Source organism: Pagrus pagrus (genome assembly GCF_965226575.1).
Source record: "Pagrus pagrus genome assembly, chromosome: 13".
Lineage (NCBI taxonomy): Eukaryota > Metazoa > Chordata > Actinopteri > Spariformes > Sparidae > Pagrus > Pagrus pagrus.
Window position 1 is genome coordinate 20,531,366 of NC_140197.1, and position 23,427 is coordinate 20,554,792.

General features: G+C 44.8%; 1 protein-coding gene across 4 annotated transcripts in view; it reads right to left on the minus strand.

Moving 5' to 3' along the window:
- Positions 1-71: 71 nt before the first annotated feature.
- The window catches only part of LOC311268437 (ubiquitin carboxyl-terminal hydrolase 22-like), a gene marked incomplete at its 3' end in the record, with an annotated part of 28,060 nt that continues 4,704 nt past the window's right edge, over positions 72-23,427 (minus strand). For 2 of the 4 annotated variants that reach the window (XM_084372102.1, XM_084372101.1), the window contains 12 exons: positions 13,915-14,047; positions 12,259-12,372; positions 12,067-12,168; positions 10,083-10,249; positions 8,292-8,451; positions 7,710-7,815; positions 6,420-6,578; positions 4,821-4,947; positions 3,989-4,080; positions 3,512-3,574; positions 2,887-3,036; positions 72-2,145 (listed from right to left, as the gene is read on the minus strand). In XM_084372102.1, the coding sequence (XP_084228228.1) occupies positions 2,103-2,145; positions 2,887-3,036; positions 3,512-3,574; positions 3,989-4,080; positions 4,821-4,947; positions 6,420-6,578; positions 7,710-7,815; positions 8,292-8,451; positions 10,083-10,249; positions 12,067-12,168; positions 12,259-12,372; positions 13,915-14,047 (1,416 nt within the window). Of the gene's footprint in view, positions 2,146-2,882; positions 3,037-3,511; positions 3,575-3,988; positions 4,081-4,820; positions 4,948-6,419; positions 6,579-7,709; positions 7,816-8,291; positions 8,452-10,082; positions 10,250-12,066; positions 12,373-13,914; positions 14,048-23,427 lie in introns of those variants that run through there. The other 2 variants (XM_084372100.1, XM_084372103.1) reach the window with 2 other exon arrangements.

Sequence of the window (23,427 nt, forward strand, 5' to 3'; positions counted from 1 at the left end):
TGGGTCACTACAAATCTATCGACGGAGGGAAATGTGAATGGAGGAATGAGACAAAAGACACCAAATACACATTCCAGTTTTGTTCCGAGTTTAATCACTGAAACGGATAATGAAGCTCTCCTCTTCCTTTTCGTTTCAGCTGCGTCCCTGAATGTCCTTGGGTGGCCTGAACTGCTCCATGATACATCAAAACCATAGTGCGACCATTTTTTTTTTTTTTTTTTTACAAGTCTTTGATTTCACTGTTCAGAAACCCACCGTTGCCTTCGAGCTGAGGTTCTGCAGCAGACCAAAGGATATGCATGTTTGTTTTATTTAATTACAGAGCAGCTAAACAACCAGGGGTTGTGGTTTTTATGTGGCGTTAACTTTGTGATAGGTTAGAGCCCTCATCTTTTACATGAGTGAATATTTTTTTTATTTTTTAATACATACACAATCAGTGATATTCAAACAAAACAGACCACAACACCCTGATGTGTATGTGCATTTTCTAAAGTCTTGACTTGACAGCATACTGATTGAATAGAGCACTGGGTTTACTGCACTGCAGAGGCAAGACGCACCACACCGGTCTACACCAGCCACACAGTTGCCATGGAGAAGATTAACACTGATGGATTCAGAGCCAGCCTGTGGTCGCACAGTGCCCATATAACGTGCAATGTGTTTCAACCTCTATATATCTGGCATGATCGTCTGTCCAGCCCCAGACTACAGAACAAAAATCATGATGGGCAGCTGGCCTTGAGGCATTACTGAGGGCAATTTTCACAAATTAGAAGATCATGAGAGCCCAGTCGCATGCAGTGTTGTTAAACGGGCTTTTTTTCTTCTTCTTCTTTTTTTTTTTTTTTGCACAGAGCATTCGAGGTGTTCGCTGAGGAAGAGACCGCAGCAATTCTCGCATATTATAAAGGACCCTCATCTGGAGTTATCGAGTGTTCTCTTCAGAAACCCAAAGCTCACATTCAACATACAATTCATAAACAGCAAAAAAGGTGAGCCAATTTAATCATCACCATCATTATACCAACAATTCCACAAGAATGAAAGTATAATACGTCCAAAAAACATTTCCAGTACCAGGACAGCGAGGGGACATATGACTGTACTGAAAACTTAAAAAAATAAAGACACAGTAAACAAAAAAACTCAAAAATTCAATGAGTTGCTAAAAAAAATAGATATTCCCTGCCCTCAACCAGACTTAAAAATAAAACAATCAACACAGTAAATAATGGAACATGAGCACACTCAGGTCCAAATCTGCTTTAGTTTCCATGGCAGCGCTTCCCCAGCCACTGGCAAAGGCAGCGTCTCTGAGCTCTCCCCATGTGTTTCTTTGCTCTTAAAAAATAGATGTATACTAGATTCATACAGTATTTCATAACTAAAGTCACAAATGATAAGAATCATAACCATACCTTTAAAAATGTTCTTGCAAAGTTCATAATACGTTGATTCTATTCGTTTTTTGTTTTGTTTTTTTTTGCGTTCAGTCCCGTTTATGCATATGACAACTTGTCTTCCGCCGTGACTAAGTTAAATGCTTGGTCAGTTGAAACGAGAGCACCATGGGAGAGAGATGGAGGGTGTGTGTGGTGGTGGGGGAGGGAGGGAGGGAGGGGGGAGTGGGGGGTCAGAATACTGTAAGAAAAAAATCCAGATGTGCCCAATCGACATGACAGTCGGTTACTCAGACTCTGGCCCTGCAGCAGGAAGGGGGAAGGGGTGGAGAGAGAGAGAGCGAGGGGGGTGTGGGGGGGCCTCTTCTCTCCGCCCAAGCCTGGAACTGACGACGCCCGACTCTTCCTCCTCCCTCCTCCTCTTCCTCCTCTCCTCTTCATTCGGTTTAGTCAAGTAGATGCCAAGAAGTAGCTCAGTGCTTGTTTTTTCTCTCTTTCTCTCTCTCTCTCTTTTGAAAAGGTTGCATGATTTCACACGTCTTTTTTATTTTTGTTCCTCCAGAGCCGGAGGAGCAGACTGGTTAAGTCAAAGAGTTTCAGGTAGGTTTGTGTGTTTGTGTTTCATCCTGTCCCCAAGTCCCTTGACTCTCGCATTCAGAAGCAGTGGTTCTCCGTGGTCAGTGGTCGCAAAGACTACTCGTACTCGAGGAACTGTTTATGGTAGAATAAGAGATACCTGAGGAGAGGGAAGAGAAAAGAAAGATTCAGTGTTTTTCAGGCCAAGGACCCTTCAGTTGATAGAAAGACGGAGCAGAGACCCTCATACTACATATTTTGTATAAAACAGTTTTATATACTAAACTGGGCCTAAAACAGCGTTCAGTGTGTGCAAGATAAATTAAACTTGAGAAAATTATCTACTGATGAGCGACTTGTTTGCGCTCATCAGTAGCTTCCAAGTCAGCAGCAGCTGTAGCTTAGGTAGCTGTAGGTTAACGTTAGGCGCGTTAGCCTCTGCACCGTCTCAAGTGGTGTCTGATCCATCGTCCAAACACTTGGGATAATAATAATAATGATAATAATAATCGCCAATATATTTCAATTATATTTAGTTTGCAAGGTATGAATAGGTGCTGCACAGTGATTTAGCATAGGCTAATGAGGTTAGCTTGCAAACATAACTGCAGGAGGAATCATGGGTAGCCTATCACTGACAGAGAGGCAAAGTCCAGGCTCATGGGACCTTTTTCTCCCAATGGCGAGAGACAAGAACATTTTTGATCCAGTTTGAATTGTGCCATGAATTACACGTATGTTTGTCAATTTGAAAGATAATGTTGTAAGTCCAAAAGGTTGCAGTTTGTCGTCAAGATGGTAAAATACCATTTAGTTTCGTTTAAAGGGTTCGCGGACCCGTTCAAGATGCAGACTGTGTAACATTTTTGTAGCACTGCCAGCGTCTCGCTTGCATTCTTACCCTTCACTATCGAGTACATCCTTAATGCTGGCCTTGGTGATTATGGCGTCATCACATTTGAACCACTGGTCTTTGTGCTGGCGGATGAAGCTGGTGTAGTGGCCACTCTCTAATGTGCCTTGGTGGTTCACCACCGCAAACAAGGAATACCTGGAAATAGAAGACAAAAGAGACGTGAGGTTTTCTTCTCTGAATTCCCTCTAACACAAGTATCTCGTAAAGCCGCATTATACTCCTCATACATGGGTGCCTTAAACCCCCAACTGTTGCTGTTTGAGGGTCTTTTTTTGTGTATTCAAGGCCTCATCAAGGAGCACCTTGCGTGCCAACCATTGTCTCCACGACAAGCAACCTGTCAATGGTATTAAGACAGTAAATTTCCAATAAATGTCCTGGAAAATGAAAGCCATTGTACCCGTCATGGTTGGAGAAAACTAAGCAGCTTTTAATAGGCTTCAAATTGATTTCATTTGGGGAAGTCACAGCCGGATGCTTCAGGCCATTAGCATGTGCTGCTGTGCAGGATTTAGAAATTTCTGCCATGATGTCAGCGCTGCTGTGAGGCGACAGGGTGTTAAGAAACAAAATCAGTTTGCTGTGATACATGTTTTCCAAACATACTCACTTATTGTCGTTGTTTAATACATCAACCGTCTGTTGATACTGCCCGTTCATTCTGCTCTCTTTACTGCAGGGAGCGGAAAGAAAACAACAAGATGTGTAAACATGCTACACTGCCACAAACGTCCACTAGGTGGCAGAATTATCCTAGCTATGAAATATGATATCTCGCCTGCCTGTACCTCTTAATGATCTTTCTGTCTCTGAACAGAGTTGAATGGATGCTACAGCCAGGGGTGGGGCAAGACTGCTGCTGCATGCTCCACTGACACTAGTATATATTTTTTATATGTTTCTGTGTAGTGTAACTGCAGTGCGAGTAGTGCATCTTACAGTGTGCACATATGCAAACATTGAAATGTAAAAAAATAAGCTGCTACAGGTATTTAGACAAGCTGTTCATTTTATCTGGATGTTACACTGGCAAGACAAGACTCGCTACATGGGACAGAAGCAAAGGAGCTGCTGGGCGGAGGCTTACCTGGATGCCATGAATGGGGTCATGTCCAACTCTAGAGGGAAGGAAACATATGTAGTGATCTTCCTCCGCAGTTTAGCAGAGTGCTCAAACCGCTGGGGATGGCCAGAGAGGGAGGATGAGAGAGGAGAGAGGGGGGGAAGGGGCATAAAAATGGAGAGAGAGAGAGAGAGAGAGAGAGAGTGGGGGAAGGGAGAGGACACATTTAGAAATTACAGGCATCATTAATACAATATAGAAAATTAAACTCAGCCAGTGAAAAGTGAAAATGCATGTTTTCCACCCCGGCTGTGACAAATTTTAGCATTCATAACAAGATAACAGGCCCGGATTGATCTAAGACAATCTTCCTTGCAGCCTGTTCCTATGAATATCATAAATACATTATGGGGCCTTCGATACTGTGACGATAAATAAAACATGGACAGTGGAAAACTGTACGAGTCATTAAAATCTGAAGTGTCCCGGGACGCTGTGTGAAAGGGGCTATACAGTAGGAGGTAATGCACCAACAACTGAATCGAATTATGAACACACCCACGCACACGCCACTGCAAAAGCTGAACTTTGTCTCTGTCAGATAGAATGCTGCGTATACACAGGCTGAAATGGATCAATCAGTGCAATACCTATATCGACATTAAATACATTTAAAAAATAAACAATTAAAGCCACATCCCACAGCCCTATTTACAAGACACAAGTGCAGCGTGTCAAAATTAGACGTGTGAATGATAAAAACTCATTGTACCCTTAAAGAATCGACAAGTCAGACAGCCGACAGAAAACCAAACAAGTGATAATTGGCAGCGGCCGTAGTCGCTGGCTGACTCACTTTGAGATGGAAACATGCTACGATGGGGAGCTTCTTCATTGTCAGCTGTTTGGTGGACTCCTGGTAACTATGGCAACCGCCGCACTTGATTTTGGCACTGCTTCCTAGATGCTCAGGCCGGGTAAACCTGCAGCAAGAGGGATGGAAATAAAAGAGGAGATGAGAGGGTGTGTGAGCGACAGCAGAGGACATGTGAGCAACCAGGAAGTGGAAACTGGGAAAGAGAGGAAGAGGACTATTTTGGTTTAGATTTTCTTGATCTCGCCTTTTGCACAGCGTTCTAGTCATATAGCCGACTGTGGTTTCAAGTTGAGGGGTAATTCTGGTATTTTTGAACACGGAGGCTAACATATTTTGGTGTTTAAATGACTAATAGATACAAAAAGTTTGGGAATTTGTTCAGTAGATGAGCTCAGCCAGCAACCGTGAAATGGGCTGCAATGGATGCAATGAGATCTTTGATGCCAACTCCGCCTGTCAAAGTGCTTGTTTTTGCCAGTGGAGTCTGGTGGCTTTGAGGATAGCGAATAGCTGATTCTGGTTGAACAAAAAGGGAATCTTACTCTTGAACACAAAGCTCCTCCTCTATAGGGATTGCTTCCATAATGTTATCAGACACTTAGAGTACAATCAGTCTGAGCCTGTCAGTGGCAAAAATAAGTACTTTTAGAGGACGGACTCTGACAAACAAGGCTGCCCCCCAAGGATTACAATTACAGCTGCTGCAGCCCCGTTACACTGCCGCCTGCTGAGGGCGATCTTTTGGACCAAATCTAAAACTTTTAGTGACCAACAACCCAAAACATGTTACGATAGGGCCAAAGTTTAAAAATACCAGAACTAGCCTTTAAAGGGAAGATATATGAGGGCTTGTGCATGATGTCTGCCTGCAGAGTTTTGGTGCAGCCACTCTGTACATCAGCCCACCCAACCCAGAGCCCTGCTGGTATTGCCAACACCTCTATTACCACGGCAACAGCACCAACCAGTTCTGTACCTTTAAGAGACTTGCTGCAGCAACTAGGGGTGTGTGAGGAGCTGCAGTAAAAAAAAAAAAAAAAAAGTCAGAAGGAGAGGAGGCGAGAGAAAGAGAGGGGGAGGATGAGACGAATGCGAGAGGTAGAGAGTGAGGGCACGGGGGAAAGGGAATTAGGTGGAGAGGGGAGGGAATGAAATAAGATAAGGAGGAAAGGGAAAAGAAATTGCAAGAATGAAGAGGCGGCAGAGGAGACGTGAGAGGTCACACCTGCTGAAGACAAAATCTGGAGATAACAGGGTTGTTGTGCCTGAGCAGAGGCAACATGTGAGCCCTCGAACAAGTGGAGGAATGAATGAAATGTATTTGACTACTAGTGGAGATTATTGATACACATGAATTTAGAGAGTTCCAAATGTTTTGAATGCAATTTATTTTTAACCCAACAAAGTTGGAACACTATGAGTATTTCTGTGCACCATTAAATCTTTTACAATCTGGATTATTTGGAGTTTAGTTTGGTTGGTTTAGATTAAAAAAAAAACAACAACACCAAAACAAAAAGAAACCAGACAGGCAGAAGACAAACAATCAATCGGTGTCAGTCGAGGCCGAAGCTGTACCTGCGTAGGCAGTCTGTGAGCGTGGTGGACCCTGACAGGTGGCTCTCTCCGTTCACTGTGCTGCCATCCCCTCCAGGACTGAGGGGCCAGAAAGGCGTCGATGAGCCAGGAAGGTCCAGACTGATGTCCCAGAATGGATCTATCGTCGTGGAAACCCCACTAGACAAAAAAAAAAATAAAGAGACACAGACAGAGAGAGAGAAGGGCGTCCGATTAAAACGTTTAACAACTTGCGCGTGGTTGTGTGTAGGCTTTTGTGTCACTTCTCGCAGGTCGTGATGAAAGGATGATGACACCGACGGCAACACATGAGCTTAAACTCACACGGCCTCTAGATTCTGATCATGCTTTTGTTTAAGCCTGCTGCAAGATTGAGTGCGTGCATGTGCATAATATCCACACTGTTCTTCCAGGGTCATTTGCAATTCAATGAAGTGTTACATCAGAGAAAATTGGCTTTACATAAGGAATTTGTATTATTAGAGCCTTGTGACTATGATGGACTGCAGCCTGGGCAAAATGCAGGCTTCTAGCGTAGAATGCATTTAAATATATGTGCACAGGGGATGGGGCCGCTGCACATCATCACTGTTGATTAGATGAGTTCAGGTGCTGCAATACCCAGTGGTATCAGCAGGTGGCTATTATGGTTTCGGGGGAGCAACCCTGCAGTAATGTGGCACCAATATGGTACCATCGCTGTTCAAAAAGCCTGGGGGGGCATTTTCTGTTGCTTGAGGCTTTACCCGTAAGTAGTCAACAGGATATTTGTAGTAATTACAAAGGGGTTTAATTTACGGCAGAATGATACACAAGACGGCATCCCTCTCTCTCTTCATGGTGGAGGCAGGCATCATGGCGCTGAGCTGGGCTTGCCTGCTAGTCTGGGCGAGGTGCTTTGCAGTTCAGTGCAGCGTGCTGGTGTTAATGTGACAGGACAGCTCTAGGGGGCAGGCAGGCAACGCTTGGCTTGTGCCGCTGTCTAGACAACCCCCCCCCCCCCTTACAGCGGCTCTGCAGGGACCAGGCCTTTAAATAAGAGCAGCGGAGAGGACACGAGCAGTGGTTCAGCCACTCCGGGAGGATGGGTGGTGTCCACATCGATCAGCCCCAGCGGTGAAAGAGGCGACTACAGCGTCGGAGGACAGAGGCGGATACAGGGATGACGGATGAATGGGTAAATGTAGGAAAAGAGGGGAGGAGGGGCAAAGGTGGTGATGAATGGGCAGCACACATCTCAGGTGGAAGGTTTTTTCTTTACACTTTCTAAAGTCAGACACACAAACTTACTGACAAACTTGACAGGTCACATCTGATTGCAGGCCCCCAGTGAAGATTTGGTCAATGATGCAGTTACAGTGGTTTGGATTGTTGGCCTTCTTCCCGTTGTCGTCTCCTGCGGACCGCAAAGAGCAGAGAGCATAAATGCACGCACAGATAACACCGACAGCCTCTTTAGCACCTCTGCCTGCCCTCTTTCTCACTTTACCATCCCCCCTGCAGCGGAGCCTCCCTGACACTTCACAGGCCTCTGGATTCTCTAAAGCTAATCGAAACAAGCCTCACTGCGGGTCTGTGGTCAGCCCGTCATTGCACTGCAGCGGCGCCTATTGACATTCCTCACGCTGCTTGCTCGCCTGCTGTCCCTTTGGTACACACTATTGTCAGTCTCCTTCAGTAAGGCACCACGCTCTATAAATCTTAAGTATAAAATTCCACGTCTGGCTCTGGCAGAGTTCCTGGCGTACTCAGACTTGACAGAAAATAATCAGACATCTAGAGTAAACCCTCCGCACTTGCAGATTTATTTTTTTTTACTCTAAATGCGGTGCACACACTGGGGATGATATTTGGATTGCATATATAGCTTACTGATGGTGTCCCCTTTGCAGTGCCTGTGTAGTACATCCAACGCTGCGATGAGGAACTCGTGGGCGTCTTGCTGCTCGTAGCCTGCGAGGTGACGTGCATGAGTCCACACCAGGTGCAGCAGCCGGAAGGGAATGTGAGGCGAACGGTGACCCGAGTAGAACTGCGAGAGAGGAAAGAAGGATGGGCGAGGAAGAGGAGGAGAGGGTGGTTAGCCTATTTTTCCACGTGTTAATGAGTACACGATGCTTCATCACCTTCCTGCCAATCTAATGGCCACATTGCTCACAGTCATCTATAATTCATTGCTGAACCACAACACAAATGTCCCGTCTCTGCTGAGGTGATTTTCTGACTCTTAACTTTCATTAGATATGAATTAATTCCATCACGTCACCTAACGGCGTCAGCGCTATCGACAGCCTGTCCATAGAGAGGAGAGGTGAGAAGACAAAGTGGCCGGAGAATGGGAGTGTTTGCCGCAAAAACATCCATCTGTGAAGTGCCGCAGAGTCTTTTGGTCGCCATGGGGATTTGCGAGTGAGTGACAATCCCGGGCAGGGTCAGGAAATGCGGGTAAGAAAGCAACAGAGCTGTCGGTAGGGTGCGAACACCTACAACGAAGTTTCACCCAGAGCTCATTAATGCCAGACGGGGGCTCCGTCGCATACACACACTTTATTCTCCGCACTCCTCTGTGAAATCTGATTGAGCTGTGAGAGGGGGAAAAACATGCCACGCCGACGTCTCTTGAACCTTACAAACTCCGCTCCTTTTCGGCAGTTTGAAGGTAGCTGACAAACGAAAGGCTCTACACGAGGAGTAGGGAACGGAGGAAAGAGCGAGAGGAGGGAGAGTGATGATCAAAGCGGGCTGCGCCTCTCACCTTCATATCTAAAAAGGTGTGTGTGTGTGTGTACGTACGTGTGAGGAAGTGTATGTGTGTCAGCAGAGTCAGAAGACAGCTTTTGATGACGATATGGAGGCGGGTTAAAAAAGGAACAGAGGTAGGGGATGGAAGTAGGGAATGAAATTAGAGAGTCGGGGACAAGGCGTGGAGGTAGAGTGATACTGTGTGTGTGTGTGTGCCGGGGAGTGTTTAATGAATTTTCCTGCATGACTGACTGAAATTTTTTTTTTTTGTCTCAAACACAGCTGAATACTCAATCAATGTCTGCCTCCCTGGGTGTTAGAGGTGAGCCATTATCTCCTTCATGTGTTATGTAGCCAACGGAGACAGGGCAGGGCTGTGCTTGCGTGTTGTGGAGGGGGGGTTGATGACTCAACTCATTATAGCACCACTTGCCATCTGTGGGCCCATATATACTGGGAAGTGAGAGGGTGTAAGAAAGAAAAAAAAAAAAAAACAGCGAGGCAGTGTGGGAGCGGACTAGGCAGAAATTACATAACATCCAAGGCCGATGAGTTTGTTAGATGCTGGATGCTAAACTTCTGTATCAAAGAGCCGGGGTTTTAAAGGCTATAAATGGCTCTGCGACATCTTTCACGTCGACTGATCAGGTTCAATAAAGGTATAATTACTACGTTCTGCTTATTCATTTGTATATGGCTCTGTGCATTCCTTTCAAGCAGGATTTCCCCTCCTCTCTGCCTCCCTTCTTTGGACTCAGACAACAGTGACTCAGCGTTCGGCGGCGGCTTACGCTGCGAGAGAACATTCTGTATCATATGCCCATTTGTTCGCTCATTTCTAATCATAAGCTTTTCTTCTTTTCTGTGGGATTAAAACCAACCTATGTATCAAGTTTACACACGCAGACCTGTGCAGCATACCTCCTGAAAGAGCTGCGACATCTCACACACCAGACAGGAGTTTGATTGCATCTCGCACTTGTGTCTGTCGGAGAGAAAGAAGTCTCGCAGCAGCGGTGTGTGTGTGAGGGCCTGGACGATACAGTTCATGAAACACGTGTTGCCCAGGTTTATTAACCCTCGTAAACCTGCGGGACGAGAAGAAGAGACAAAGAAGGAGTGTGAGAACAGCACTGGAAAAGAGGATTAAATGTGTTGTGATTCATAGAGCAGGCAGTGGAGGGAGTTTGAATCACCACTCAGGGAATGATCTGTGTTTTATGTAATGACTTAACAAAATCAGAGAGCCTAACCGATTAGGTAGTCAGAACTTCAAGGTATTTATTGAGTAAAAATAACAAACAAAACAGACTCTGCCCCTTTTCTTTGTCTTATGTGATCGTAGACTGGACATCTTTGGGTTTTGCTCATTGGTCAGACAAAACAAGCGTCTAAAAAACAACACTTTGATCTTTAGGATATCCCATCTTATAAGTCAAACTTTTAATCAGAAAAATTATTGGCAGCTTAACTGATCATCTCAAAAGAGTGCTGCAGGAATGAGTCCTGAGACCTGGAGGCGACTTGGCATTTTTTTGCACTTCTTGCTCCCACATGTGAAATATTGGGCTGTTTTTAAAATGGGTTTTCGGCTTGAAATAAGGTCTGTGGTTAACACGAGCTCAAGAGACTTTCATGTTTTGTTCTACGCCATAAAATACAACTTTATCTTGACAACTGCCACTGTATGCTTTTTACCATCTGTTCGTTTTCTATTTGACATCATTATATATATATATATATATATATATTTTTTTTTACCATGAGCACCAAATGGAGGATGCTTGCCCTCATACTTTGTATGGGCAATTAGCTTATTAATGATGATGTCCCTGGTGTCACAGCTTCAGCTATCAGCTGCGGAGCAAGGAAGGTGTGGGTGCATGACATGATCCGTAGGAGACAAAAATACAGTGACTATCATCACCACTTCCTAGAAAAAGAGCAATGGTGACGTCACCAGCGCCTTTCTGAAAAGTGGAGAGATTTTCAACTCAGATAGGCCGAGAACATCCAAGTATCATAAGTGTTTGCCACAAAGCTTTTTTTCAGCAATTATCCAACGTCTAGTGGAAAAATCCCATTGGCTTTTTGTCAAGGGAACCATGGTGATGCTAATTTCCGGGTTAGCCTTAAAAAAAAAAAAAAATACACCATGCCTTCCGTGCTCTAAATTTAGTAGTTGCAGCCATGTATGGAGCCACACATGAACATAAAAGCCACTGGCAATGGATTTAGTTTTTGTGTGTGTGTCTGGAAATTTAACAATATGGTGTTGGGTCTGGTCTGCCATCAAAACCATGTGTATATTGGAACAGACCCCAAAGCTGTGAATGGATTCATTTAGAGGGAGAATGTAAAGCTACAGTCCTCCAGCAGAACAGGTGAGACACAGCAAGGTCTTGAGTCTAATCCAATTGAACAAGGTTTGGTTCTGGAAGAGAGCGCTCAGCAAGGGGCGCTGAGACTTCAGACTGGTCCTGGGTGTGCACACACACATAAACAGACCCACAGTCTACTGGCCAATCAGGGCTACTGACCAAGGGATTGGCAGAGGGAAAGTAAAAAAAAATCACCAAAGTGCATGTACAAAATCAGAGAAACGATGGCAGGAAAAAAACAACGCAGCAGACAGAACAGAACAGAACAGAACAGAACACTGGGAAAACAACTTGTGGAGCGACACAGAGACAAATTCAGGCCCGCTGTGGTGTGCATCCATCACAGAGGGAACACTGTGTACTGCCTCTCGTCTGTGGAGCTGCCCCAGTACGGTTGACCTCGGGTATCACAGTTAAATGTGTGTGATCCAAAGCACACTTGCACTATTGGCACATAGACGACACACACACACTGTCTCAGGATGAAAAGCTGTGCAGACTGAACAGTACAGTCTATTGCCCACCTATGGTACAGTTCGTAGTGATTTTCCTCCGCTTTGGATTGTGTCGTAATAACTCTAGCTCCCTCTTGGTCGGCTCCCACGTCGTGTATTTCTCCCCGATGCCTGCGGATACAAAAGAAACACAAAGTGTGACGGCGGCCTCGTTTCGAAAAGCTGCATTAAGTTCTCTGGCACAAAAACAAAGTGGTGTACCTTGCAATTTCCAGGCTTTCCTCTGTTCCTCTTTGGCAATCTGCTCCATGTCTTTGTCGTATATGTAGTCTTGACACACAAAACAATATATTCCACCGTATAATAAGTCTATCGCTGGAGGGAGGGAGGGAAAGAGAGGGAGAGAGAGATTGAACCATAATTACAAATAGATTTTTCCAACACACAGTGAGTTTTATTTTACTGTCCAACCTCGCCGGCACAGTCAGCCTCAAGACAATTGCTTTCTCCGCTCCGCCCGGCATTTTCCATTGACTGCGGTATGTTTCCATCTCATCGGCTGCACTGAACAATTATAAGATGATGTGAGCGGAGTGGTGATGGAATAGGTGTATTCGTCTCCCAACCCCCACCACATGGGCTTTCAACTAACACACCGTCCTCTTCCATCCTTAAACTCCAGCGCAACAATACCTCAGCTCTGTTGCCGTGACAACCTATTTATAGCTTCGCCGGACATTTCTTTTGTTTTCGGCGAAACCCACACTGAGAAAGTGAGTTAATACATCACGTAGAAAAAACCTGAGTGCTATATGTTATGTTGTCGTCACAGTGACATTATTTGTGTTTGCGTGTATGTTAGATTAAATCATGCAGAAAAAAATTATGTTACTTTAAAATTATTTATTTTCTGCGGCCGCATTCGGTAACCGTTTGTGGATTGGGTGCTCCCGTCCTCCAATAGCAACCCCGTTGAGAGAGAAAAATGAGAGCAACACTGTGGCTGGGATAGGAAGAAGACACACCAGACTAAAAGTAATGCACAAGGTACGGGCAGCATTTCATTATTTTCATTCTTGAGTGAAGGACGAGAGCAAAGCATGAGAGGATGGGGACCTGAAAGCAAAGGAGTGGTAGAAGGCTTGAAAGGCATCCAGAGAGGGAGGTAGCAAGAAAGAAAAAAAAAAAGAACAGGAAGAGGATACAAAAGGAGTCCTGAGGAGTGAGGTTGTTATGGAAAAGGAGATGAAAAAGACGTAAAAGGAGTCCTGAGAAGGGAGCTTGCTATCTAGGAGACAGGGGAGTTAGGATTAATTTGATTAGAGGTGGAGGAGAACAGAGCGCCCGTGTCAGAGAGGCTCCTGTGGAAAGCTCAAAGCTAATTAACACTGTAGCCATGCACTTGGGGTATATGTATGTGTGCGTGTGCGAATGTGTGTGTGTAACCAAACTGTTCAAATGCATTAAATCAATTAAAGCCATTCAGACAACTACCTAGCCACCCTAAAGTCTCCCCCGCTTCCATATTTAGTTGTCCACGTCAGGGTAATATCAAAATCTTGCTCATTAGTGTCATTGTGTTATTTAGCATAATTAGCATGTAAGGCTGAAAGCTAGGCTTTCTGGTAGCTGTGGATTAGCAATGTCGACCCTTCCCTTGCTGCTGCATGAAGAGGGGGTGTACCAACTTAAAACCATGACATTTGACTGGATAAGGCGCTCCCACCAGAATGGTAATGTGCTGCTCAGAGAGGAGTGGAGGAAGTTGCCCAAAGTAATGCTGTAATCCCTCACTGATAATAGCTGATGCTGCAGTGGGCCACAGGGCCGCATGTGAATGTGGGGACTGACGTGATGGGACCGATGGCTCGGACATATGGAGAGTAAATGCACTTGTGAGCGAGTTGCGTGGCTTACCTAGATTGTGTCTCTTGTTTTTCGCGTGCTCGTGGATGTGTTTCTTCGTAAAGCAGCCGAAAAAGACGCAGTAGAGACAAGAGTGGAGCCGGTTCAGGTGGGCGCCACACATGTGACAGATACACGACTTGGCCTGGAGAGGAAACACACAAGGGAAGGAAGCGGGGTGGGGGAGGACAACGGGGAAGAAAGAAGAGAGTCAGTGCGGTGAGAGAATCCTCTGCAGCAGGACATAGCCCTGAGCTATAATGTAGAGTGGCGTAGGCAGAGAGAGTGGAACTCCCTGCCAGATGAATTAGATTTCTATCTAGCAGTCAGTCGCACAAACACTCGGGAGGACCAACGCTTGAATAAGCCTGATATGAGGACGGGCTTAAGATTTGCTGGGCCCGTTGACAAATCCAATGCAGTTGAATAACAACATATTTCCACACTGAATCTTGCACTCTTTAACACATGCAGGGCATGATGGGATTTAATGCTTGGCAGGCACACTGGAGAAGGCAAGGGGAATCTGTCTGAAAGCACACACTGACAGCAGCTGGAGTTTGTGTAATTGGTTCGACTGTGGCACCCTGAGGTAACTTGAAGAATTGTACATTAGAGTGCCTGACATCTTTGGCAAACAGGCTAAAACGAGCCCTACAGCGGGATTCACAGGCGCACAGGATGGCTTCACTGTTTACATGTTAACATTTAACAACAACCATGAGAAAGAGGAGACCATCATCAACTAAGAAGGAACATTTATTAAGACAAGGGGAGAGGAAAGATGAGCTGAACAAAAGGTGGTCGACAAGTGTGGCCATCGGTGTTTCCCACACATAGACTTTACTTGGCCACGCCACCCACCCTTTTATCGTCAGGGAGACCGTCACTGGCTGCGATCAGTTAACTAGTGGACAATCTGCTTTCGTTCTACAAGTCCAGTCTACTGACATTCGTAAAATACTGAAGTCTGCACGCCTTGAAGTTACCCCTGTAGGACAGTGACAGACGGACAGTTTGTCGAATAACCTGCCAAGTATTTTCTTAAGTGTCTGCCCTTCGCCAAATTGTTTTGAATGGGGACTTCAAGGGGGATGTTTCTGTAAACAAACCATCTGGCGCCTCAGACTAACTGAACCTGGAGCCTCGGTTGTGGTCGCACTGTCTGAGGTGATGCTATCTAAAGTCTGTGATGAACAACATGATAATATAGAGAAGGAATGTCAGTTTTGGTAGCTTTACCTGCAGTATCAGAAATGCTTCCGATACTGCCTATAGTATCAACGAACATACTGGTCTATGTACGCACTGATCAGGAAGTTGCAGGGTAACACCAGTATGCAACTTTGTTTTTACTACACATGTAGCCAATATCTATAAATGACAAGCAACTTGTTTAACTTAAGCACATCCTTAACATAACATCTATACAGGGTTAAAAGTATACATGCAGATTGTGTACTAAAATGCCACGTTAAAAACAATACATACATGAGCTAATGTAAAATATTTCAGTGTGGGATGCTCTCAATGCTTTCCCGGAACAGTGATGTTGCTAATGAAAGTGAAAGCGCAGCAGAAAAGTAGTCTGCAAGCCAGCTTTGGAGAAATTGAATAAGAGAGGAAAGACAGAGCGATCTAATCAAAGGCTTTCAGGGCGCAGACCTGCCGCAGTGAGTCGCCCACTCACTGAGAGAAGGCAGAGGGAAAAGGAGGTGAGAAGCTGAGGTGAAGAGAAACTAAATGAGAAAGAAACTATTGGCTGGAGAGATTCACCAGCTTTCGGTTTCTGGTACACTGTGAGAACTAGCTCTGAAGACACTCCTACACACTAGCTTAAGCTATTGGACATGATCTCAGCAGCCTTGAACTGTATTGTCTGCCTGACGCCGTCCTTTGACTGGAGATACAATAGTATAACCTGACACCATCTGAGCAAAAGTAGAGTGTATTGTTGTAGAGCAATCAAATAGGTTGTGCCAGTCAGTTTCAGTTCTTTCTCTTAAAGATGACACACAATACAGAAGAATGCGATGACTACACAACTCAAACCAGTAAACTAATAATAACTGATAATGATCACTAAACTCACAGGATGACTCAAAAGCTCAACATCCAAGGCCACAGCATCTTAGGTTAATCTTATAGTGAACAAGTAGCTATATTCTATTGTGGTTGGGAGTGGACATACAGTGTAATGAGGCCAATATTCGGATATTGGTCTTAATCTAAATGCACTGCCAAATAAAATTATTTTTCTATCCGTCATTCTCTTTCTCTCGTCAAGTAGAAAGTAGAAAAGACTAAATAAGCTTTCAATCCTTAATCTACATCATATTCACAATTAATCAAATGTTATTGTCAATTACAACTTTGGCTTCCAGCAATTATGGACAGCATATAACAAAGATAAACGCTTATTGCATCGCAATCTGTTTCGCAATGATACTTTCTATTTGTCGACCGTTATAAATGGGACTCACCTTTCATTTACAGCTGTGCACATTCCCCTCCATAAAGCCTAAACTCACTTCAGCCAGGCTGTGGCATGTTTAGTTCAGCTTACTGCGGGCAAGTAAGCCGTTGTTTGTGAAAACCTGCCCAAGCCAGCCACTGCTTGAATGTTGGTGCGCGTCTAATCGTGCCGTTATGGTACTGGTGCATGGAGCAGCCACGAAAGAGAGAGTGGCATTTCAAAATAAAAAACAACATTTTAATATACATTAACATTTATCAAATTAGAATTTAGATTATTTATTTTCATATATTATTAAGGATTTAAGACAATCGATTAAAGCTTAAGGAAATCCACTTTCAAAAAGCTTCTTCTTTATTTATTTTTTTGAAAAATCAAATAAATGCATGACGTTTCCAAAGACAAGTAACTGAGCTACATAAAAGTGATAATGACCTACCGGTAAATATTTTGATTATGACTTTTTGCCATGATCGAGGAGCCTTAATAAGGTGTCTTAATAAACTGTTGAGTGACTATGTGTATTTCCTTAGTTAAAAAACAAACTCATCTTATGTTCCCTGTGGGAAAAGATCAACAGATTTTTAACCAAAAAAAAAAAAACGTTGCAATAGAAAAGCTCTGAATCTCCCTGGGTAGCTCATCTGTGGGAGTGGGCGGAAATGGTTGGAAATTCTGCACGAGCAGGTGGGCGCAAGATTGAAATAACAGTCCCATGTAGACCTCTATTTGTATGAGCGAGTTGAAGAAATGTAAAATTCATTTGCTTGTATCATGGTATGCTGGGGATATAGGCCTATGGGTGTTAATACAAAGCGCCAGACACATGCTACTGTGCACCGCCGCAGAGATAGGCCGCAAAACTCACAGTCAGGTCTGTGTTTTGGCTGAGCATTAGTAGGCGTGGGCTGGATTGTGATGACATTGCAGTAGAGGGGATATTCAGGGTCGCAGACCCTAAGCTCTGTTTTTATTCATATTGGTGTGTTAGACAGCCAGCTCTGAATGGGTGTGTGTCTCCCAGAGGAATGCGTGACGAGGAAAGCCAAGATCAGGACAGACATCTACAGCAGACTCTTTAAGGTAGAGTTTGTGTCACTGACATGCTAAAAAGAAGAGAAGGCACGGCAGATATAAAAAGGGATAAAGTGTGAAGCAGGCCTTGTGTTCGCAGAGTCTAGATAAAACCCTGCGTGCCCTGCATGAAGAGGAAACAAATGAGTTCAACTGAATTATTGAATATATCTTTTAGTTGCCTATTCAAGCCCCGTCCTACCTAAGCCGTTATGTTGTTTGTCCCCACTCCTCCACCTCCTCCTCCTCCTCCTTTGCACCAGGACTCCAAGTCAAAAACAAGAAGCCCTGCCAATGCCACGCCTTGCCCTCCTCCTCACCCTCCCCTTGCCTCAACGCCCCTTTAGTGGGGCAGAAAATCTATCTCCTCTCCAACCCTCCCTTGGCTTCTCTGTACTCTCCCCTATTCACCAGGGTTCACAGGCTGTCTATTCCTCAGTGTCAGCAATCCAGCATCTTTCTGCTCCCGGGGGTTTTAATGTTCTATTAGATCACCTATTGATCAGCCGCAGGCTCAGATGACTGGAACAAGTGTCGGACAGGTAGCAACGCTCGCATTCATGCTGCCCTCGGCTGCATCTCCCATATGGGATGCGCTCTTTGAGGCGAGTTAGGCTGGGGCTCCGTGTCCAGGAGAATGCCCAACACATAGAAAGCTGTTGATTGATGGAAGAGCAGATGCAGAAAGGCATTAGCCGGATGAATAGTTCTCCAATGCATCTTTAATGTGAAGGTAGCATGACATGCTCTGTGGGTCCACCGAGTCTGTGAGCGGATACACTGCCCCAGAAATAAATACAATAAACAATATCATTGTTAGTTTAACCATTTTATGCCACTCATATAAAGTGGTTATAAAATAGCAACATACCTCGACTTTGCTACCAGCTCCCGAAAGCTACTTTTATTTAATACCAATTTTATTAAATAGGTTTTAACAAGCCAATAAGCCAATCACCAGCACTATTAGATCTTGGCACAACAAGCAAGCTGCATGCTTATTGGCTCACGCTGACGAGATTTCGTTCTTAGGTCTTGAAATGTGGAATCAAATGACAAGAAATATTTTGATACTCGATAGTATCAAGGCAATTCGGTGGGTGCCATAAAAGTATTGACCCAGCCCTACTCAAAGTCCAACACCCCAGATGTAGCTGCATACATAAATCTACATAAAGTAACATCCATGTTTCTCCATCTCCTCCTGCATTACTCCGCCCTCAGCATTTAGGTTAATGCATTCATATATTCAAAATGAGCCAGTAATGTGATGAGCTGTAACTGTGGAGGAGAGAGACGGACAACGGCGATTATGATGTGGACAAAGGTCTGGCTCTACTGAGCACGCCTCTGCTGCTGCAAAGAACAGACCGGGGCGGGGAAGGGGAGAGCGAGTCAATACGGAGTAGAGAGCAGTGACTCACCACGCTGCCTCACAACCATAAGCTCATAAGCATGTGCATGCTTCTATATGCACACATGCTCATACGCCAACAAAATTAATGATGGTTGACATGCATGCTGCACACTGGCATATCATACTTGCATACAAAGAAACGCTTTCCACAAGCATATAAACACACATGGACATTGTTAGACATTTGCTTCGCGGACTCAGACACACGTACTCTCTCTTTCTGATTCTGTATCTAATATGAACAAGCCGAGAGAGGCTGGGGAAGAAGACTGATGGTGATGCTCCAGAGCCGTGCTGCCGACTGACCCCGTGGGGCTGCAGCCTGTCAGTGCCTTGGCAGGATGATGTTGTTACCCCCTCCCCCTCCTCCCTTCCTCGCTCCACACAATCTCCACATGACAATGCCCAGCCTGCGAAATGCAGTTTCAGTAAGCAGCCCTAGAGAGACGGTCGCAATATGATTCCCACTCTTCTTTTTTCACTTCCGCTCTGAGCTGGCTCATTGTAACCTCTGTTGACAGTGACATGCAGCGTGGGGTACGCGTGAGAACGTATTCCCACCTCATCCAAATGATTCCGAGTTGAGGGATTGTTGGAGTGTGTAGTTTGGCCTCATACTGTCACATGCTGCTATAAGGACATTATAGCTAAACCCAAAGCCTATGGAGACTAGCTTCCTGCCATCTCCAGGAAACGAAATGACACGTGATAAAAATGTGGATGGAGTGGAACTAAACTGAGATTCTCACGGTGAAGTAGCTTCGATGCAAGGATCCAAAACGTAGTTCAATGCTTCTCGTAGGAGTTTGTGGAGGTTGTGAAAGTTGGTTTGATAAAGGAGGGTTTGCAGCACACTGGATACATGTGTGAATCCGATTAGGATCACTCGATTACAGAGAGATAGGTTGTGCTTTCAGAGATCAGAGGGTGTGGGAGGAAAAAGGGGAGGCGGCAGAAGGGTTTCTACTCACAAAGGTAGAGTAAAAAAGGTTTGTTATACTAATAGTATGGTGTGAAAGAATCATGTGGACCAAAAGACTGGTTACCCATGAACATATATACACCAATTGGCCACAACATCAGAACTCCTGACAAGTGATGCGAGTAACATTGATAATTTCGTAACAATGCAACATTATGCTGCTAAACCTTGGCACTTGACACAGACCATCCACCCAAACATCGTTGTGGACGAAGTACTCCCCCCCCATGGCAATGGTACTCCCCAATGGAGGTGGCCACCCCCAGCAGGACAATGCACCCTGCCACACCACAAAAACTGCTCAGGAACACAACAAAGAGCCCAAGGTGTTGACCCGGCCTCCAAATTCCCTAGGTCCAAATCCTCCCCCACCCGCCCAACCCATAAGACCCAAAGGATCTACTACAAACGTCCCAAGCCAGACACCACTGGACACCCTCAGAGGTCTTATGGCAATGCCTCAACGGGTCAGAGCTGTTTTAGCTGCAAAAGGGAAACCTGCACAATATTAAGCAGGTGGTTGGTGTTGTGGCCGATCTGTGTACGTGATTAGATCAGGACAAGTGGAATACACACCGAAAACGCATGCTTGGAAAAATTCCAGATAAAAGGAGTCGTAAATACTCACAGACACGCCCTCACACAAGACAGCACCAATCCAACATTTGCCTAGTTCATAGTGTGTAGACTGACCAAGGCTGACAGAAAAATCCACAAGCAAAAACACTGACAAACATGTACGGCAAAGAGGCAAGATCACGCAGAAGGCAGTGTGTTTGTGTTTGTCTGCACAGATGGTTAACAGTCTCGCTCTAGCTTAACAAAAGGCCTGGTGATCATTTGTCAAACCTCGCAGCTACCAGATGCCCACAACCACCCTGCTCCACCGAAACAAAACACGCACACTGAAGAGGGAGTGTTGACGTGACTTGTGCCCAATGCACAGAGCTTCTGTATGGTCCCATTGGACTCTCATCAGATCAGAAGTTGATTTATCCCCACAGCACCAATCAAAATGCACAGCGCCTTGAGGCATTACCTCCAGGAAAATCTCTGAGCACTGCCTATGTAATAGAGGCACAGTGGGGCTATTAGTGCACCACAGAGTCTTTAAAAGGTAGTATATATAGAGCAGACCTAAGTAATAAATTACCTGAGGTCTAAAGCCACAATCTTTACTTTTTTCTTTACGAGGACAGAAAACCATTGCCACACAAAAGCCCTAGTTCCTAGAAAAGCTGTCACTTGGGCCCAAGCTTTTAACAATAGGGAATAATTGAGTGTCCGCACTCGAAGAGATTGATTGCTTCTTGGTTTTGGGCTTGGCCGGCCCCTGGAGAGTGATTGACAGCTCATTAGCCAGATGGTGGTACTAAGGGAGGGGCTGGACAGCAGCCTCATTGGCTGGCTCAGGCCATGACCAGCATGCTTTGTAGCAGTGATGTCTTTCCAGAAGCTGTTGGACAGTCGAATGAGACGAGAGCAGGATGCAGCTTAGAGAGATGAGCTTAATCAAAACGCAAAGTCACGCTCGTCCTCAGTCACAGTCACACACACACTTTCGAATATAACCCTTACCGAGCCTTATAAGCTTACATGGTCACTGCGCATACGATGCATTTTTCATGAGTCTTCTCTCCACTGCTGCTCTGAGGGCAAAACTTAAAACTGTCAATTACCAGCCTCATGCAGCAGCCCATCCTCCTCCTTTACCACCAGTTTCACTCATGTGCCTTCCAGTTTTACTACAAAATTAGTAGATGATGATGAAGGTTCTCAGTCATCCAGGTCATGGTAATTCTAAGTGCTAGTGGAGCCAGTAGATGAGTTTGCCTTTTTGTTTTGTTGCTCTAAGCTGCATCATGCATCCTTGTTGTTTTGCTTTCTGGTTTGTCATGTTTGACATCACAAAAGCACCAAAAAAAAAAAAAAAAAATTAATGTGTACACCCACGTGTCATATTTTCATCACAGTCAACTGAAGCTGGAGCCAATAGGTAGAGCTGCGTATCATAAAAAAACACTGATACCGGTACCGATCCATTGACTTTGATGCTAGGTACTGAATGAATCATGAATCAAACAAAAGATTACATTACACATACACGTGATGAGCAACATCTCTGGGCGTAACCAAGTGTTTTTTCCTGCATGCTACGAGACAGCCAACTAGCACCAACTACAACAAGCATGCCGCATGCTTTTTGGCTCACTGACACTGGTGAGATATTAACTCCTTCGGTATTTGGTATCGAATGACAAGACATTTTCCTGACACTCCGAGGCAATTCGGCTGGTGCCATAAAAGTAATGAAATTTGACATTAAGCTCTATTCATGGATACCTGTGACTACTGCAGAGTCATTTGACGAAGGAATTAATGCAAATTGTACCCTTTCCAATTGAAGAAAAAAGCCAGAGTTTAGTTAGTTTGTTGTTCAATATCAAAAAAAAAAAAGAAATCATCTCTGATCTGAAATAAAAAGCCAAGATGAAAGCGCTGAGGGCAGAGCACATCCAGCACAATGAGGAAGACTTCACATCCATTATATTGCCAACGTACTGCTAAATAAGATGCTAAATATCTACTAGAGGCAGGATTCTTTGAGGTGGAAAATATTGTGGAGTTAAAAGCACGAGAAAGGAACACCACAAGGTGACACAAGATTACTCTGAGAGGAGGTTACAGACCTTATGCCATTTGTTCAGTCTGAGTCACTGGGCCACAGCCACAGTGACTGGCAGACGGAAAGCCACATTAGACAAGACCTGGGAGTGACAGAGAACACAGACATGGAAGAAATAGGGCTGGACGGGGGCCAGAAACCAACGTCTGACATCACCAGACCCACTGAGTCGAGTCTATGAGGCAGTGGGCTGAGGGGAGAAGGAAACAATGGAAAGAGGAGGAAATGGCAGGATTAGAGGCTTGGCTATGAATTTCACACGATCAATGCGAATAGAAAATGATATTTGAGCATGGCGGTTTAACGGTGCAGTGAATAATTTGTGTAATTTTTAAATTGAGTCAACCACCCTATTATGATAATCAAAAGATTACACAATGCGAGCATTTATTTGCACAAATTTAATGGGATAATCAAGATGCAATGAGAGTCGTAGGCTGAGAGAGGTTTGCAAATAGGGAAAAAAAAGAAAGCGAAAGCGAGAGAAAAGGGGGAAGAAAAAGCGTGGGAGTGAGCGCAGAAGAGGAACAAGCAAGAGGCTGGAGGAACAGATCCTGATGCTACAAACGTATGCTGATGAGTCAGGGAGCGGGCCTGTGATGTTGATGGGAGACTGATCTGACAAAGAGATCTGCTCACAGCACAGGAATGAGCCGCTCTCTGGGATTGGCTGAGCCACGGTGCGTTTTGTGTGTTTGTGTGTGAGGTGAAAGAACAGGAGAGGGTGGGGGGAGAAGAGTGACAGAAGGAAGTAAATGTGTCATCATTGAAAATAGATCCATTCTTCTACCTCTGAGATTCCCAGAAACATCTAGCAAACGCTTTCCCTCTCATCTTCCCTCATCACAAGCAGAGAGGGGCTTTTGCACTTGTGGGAAAGAGGACGGGGG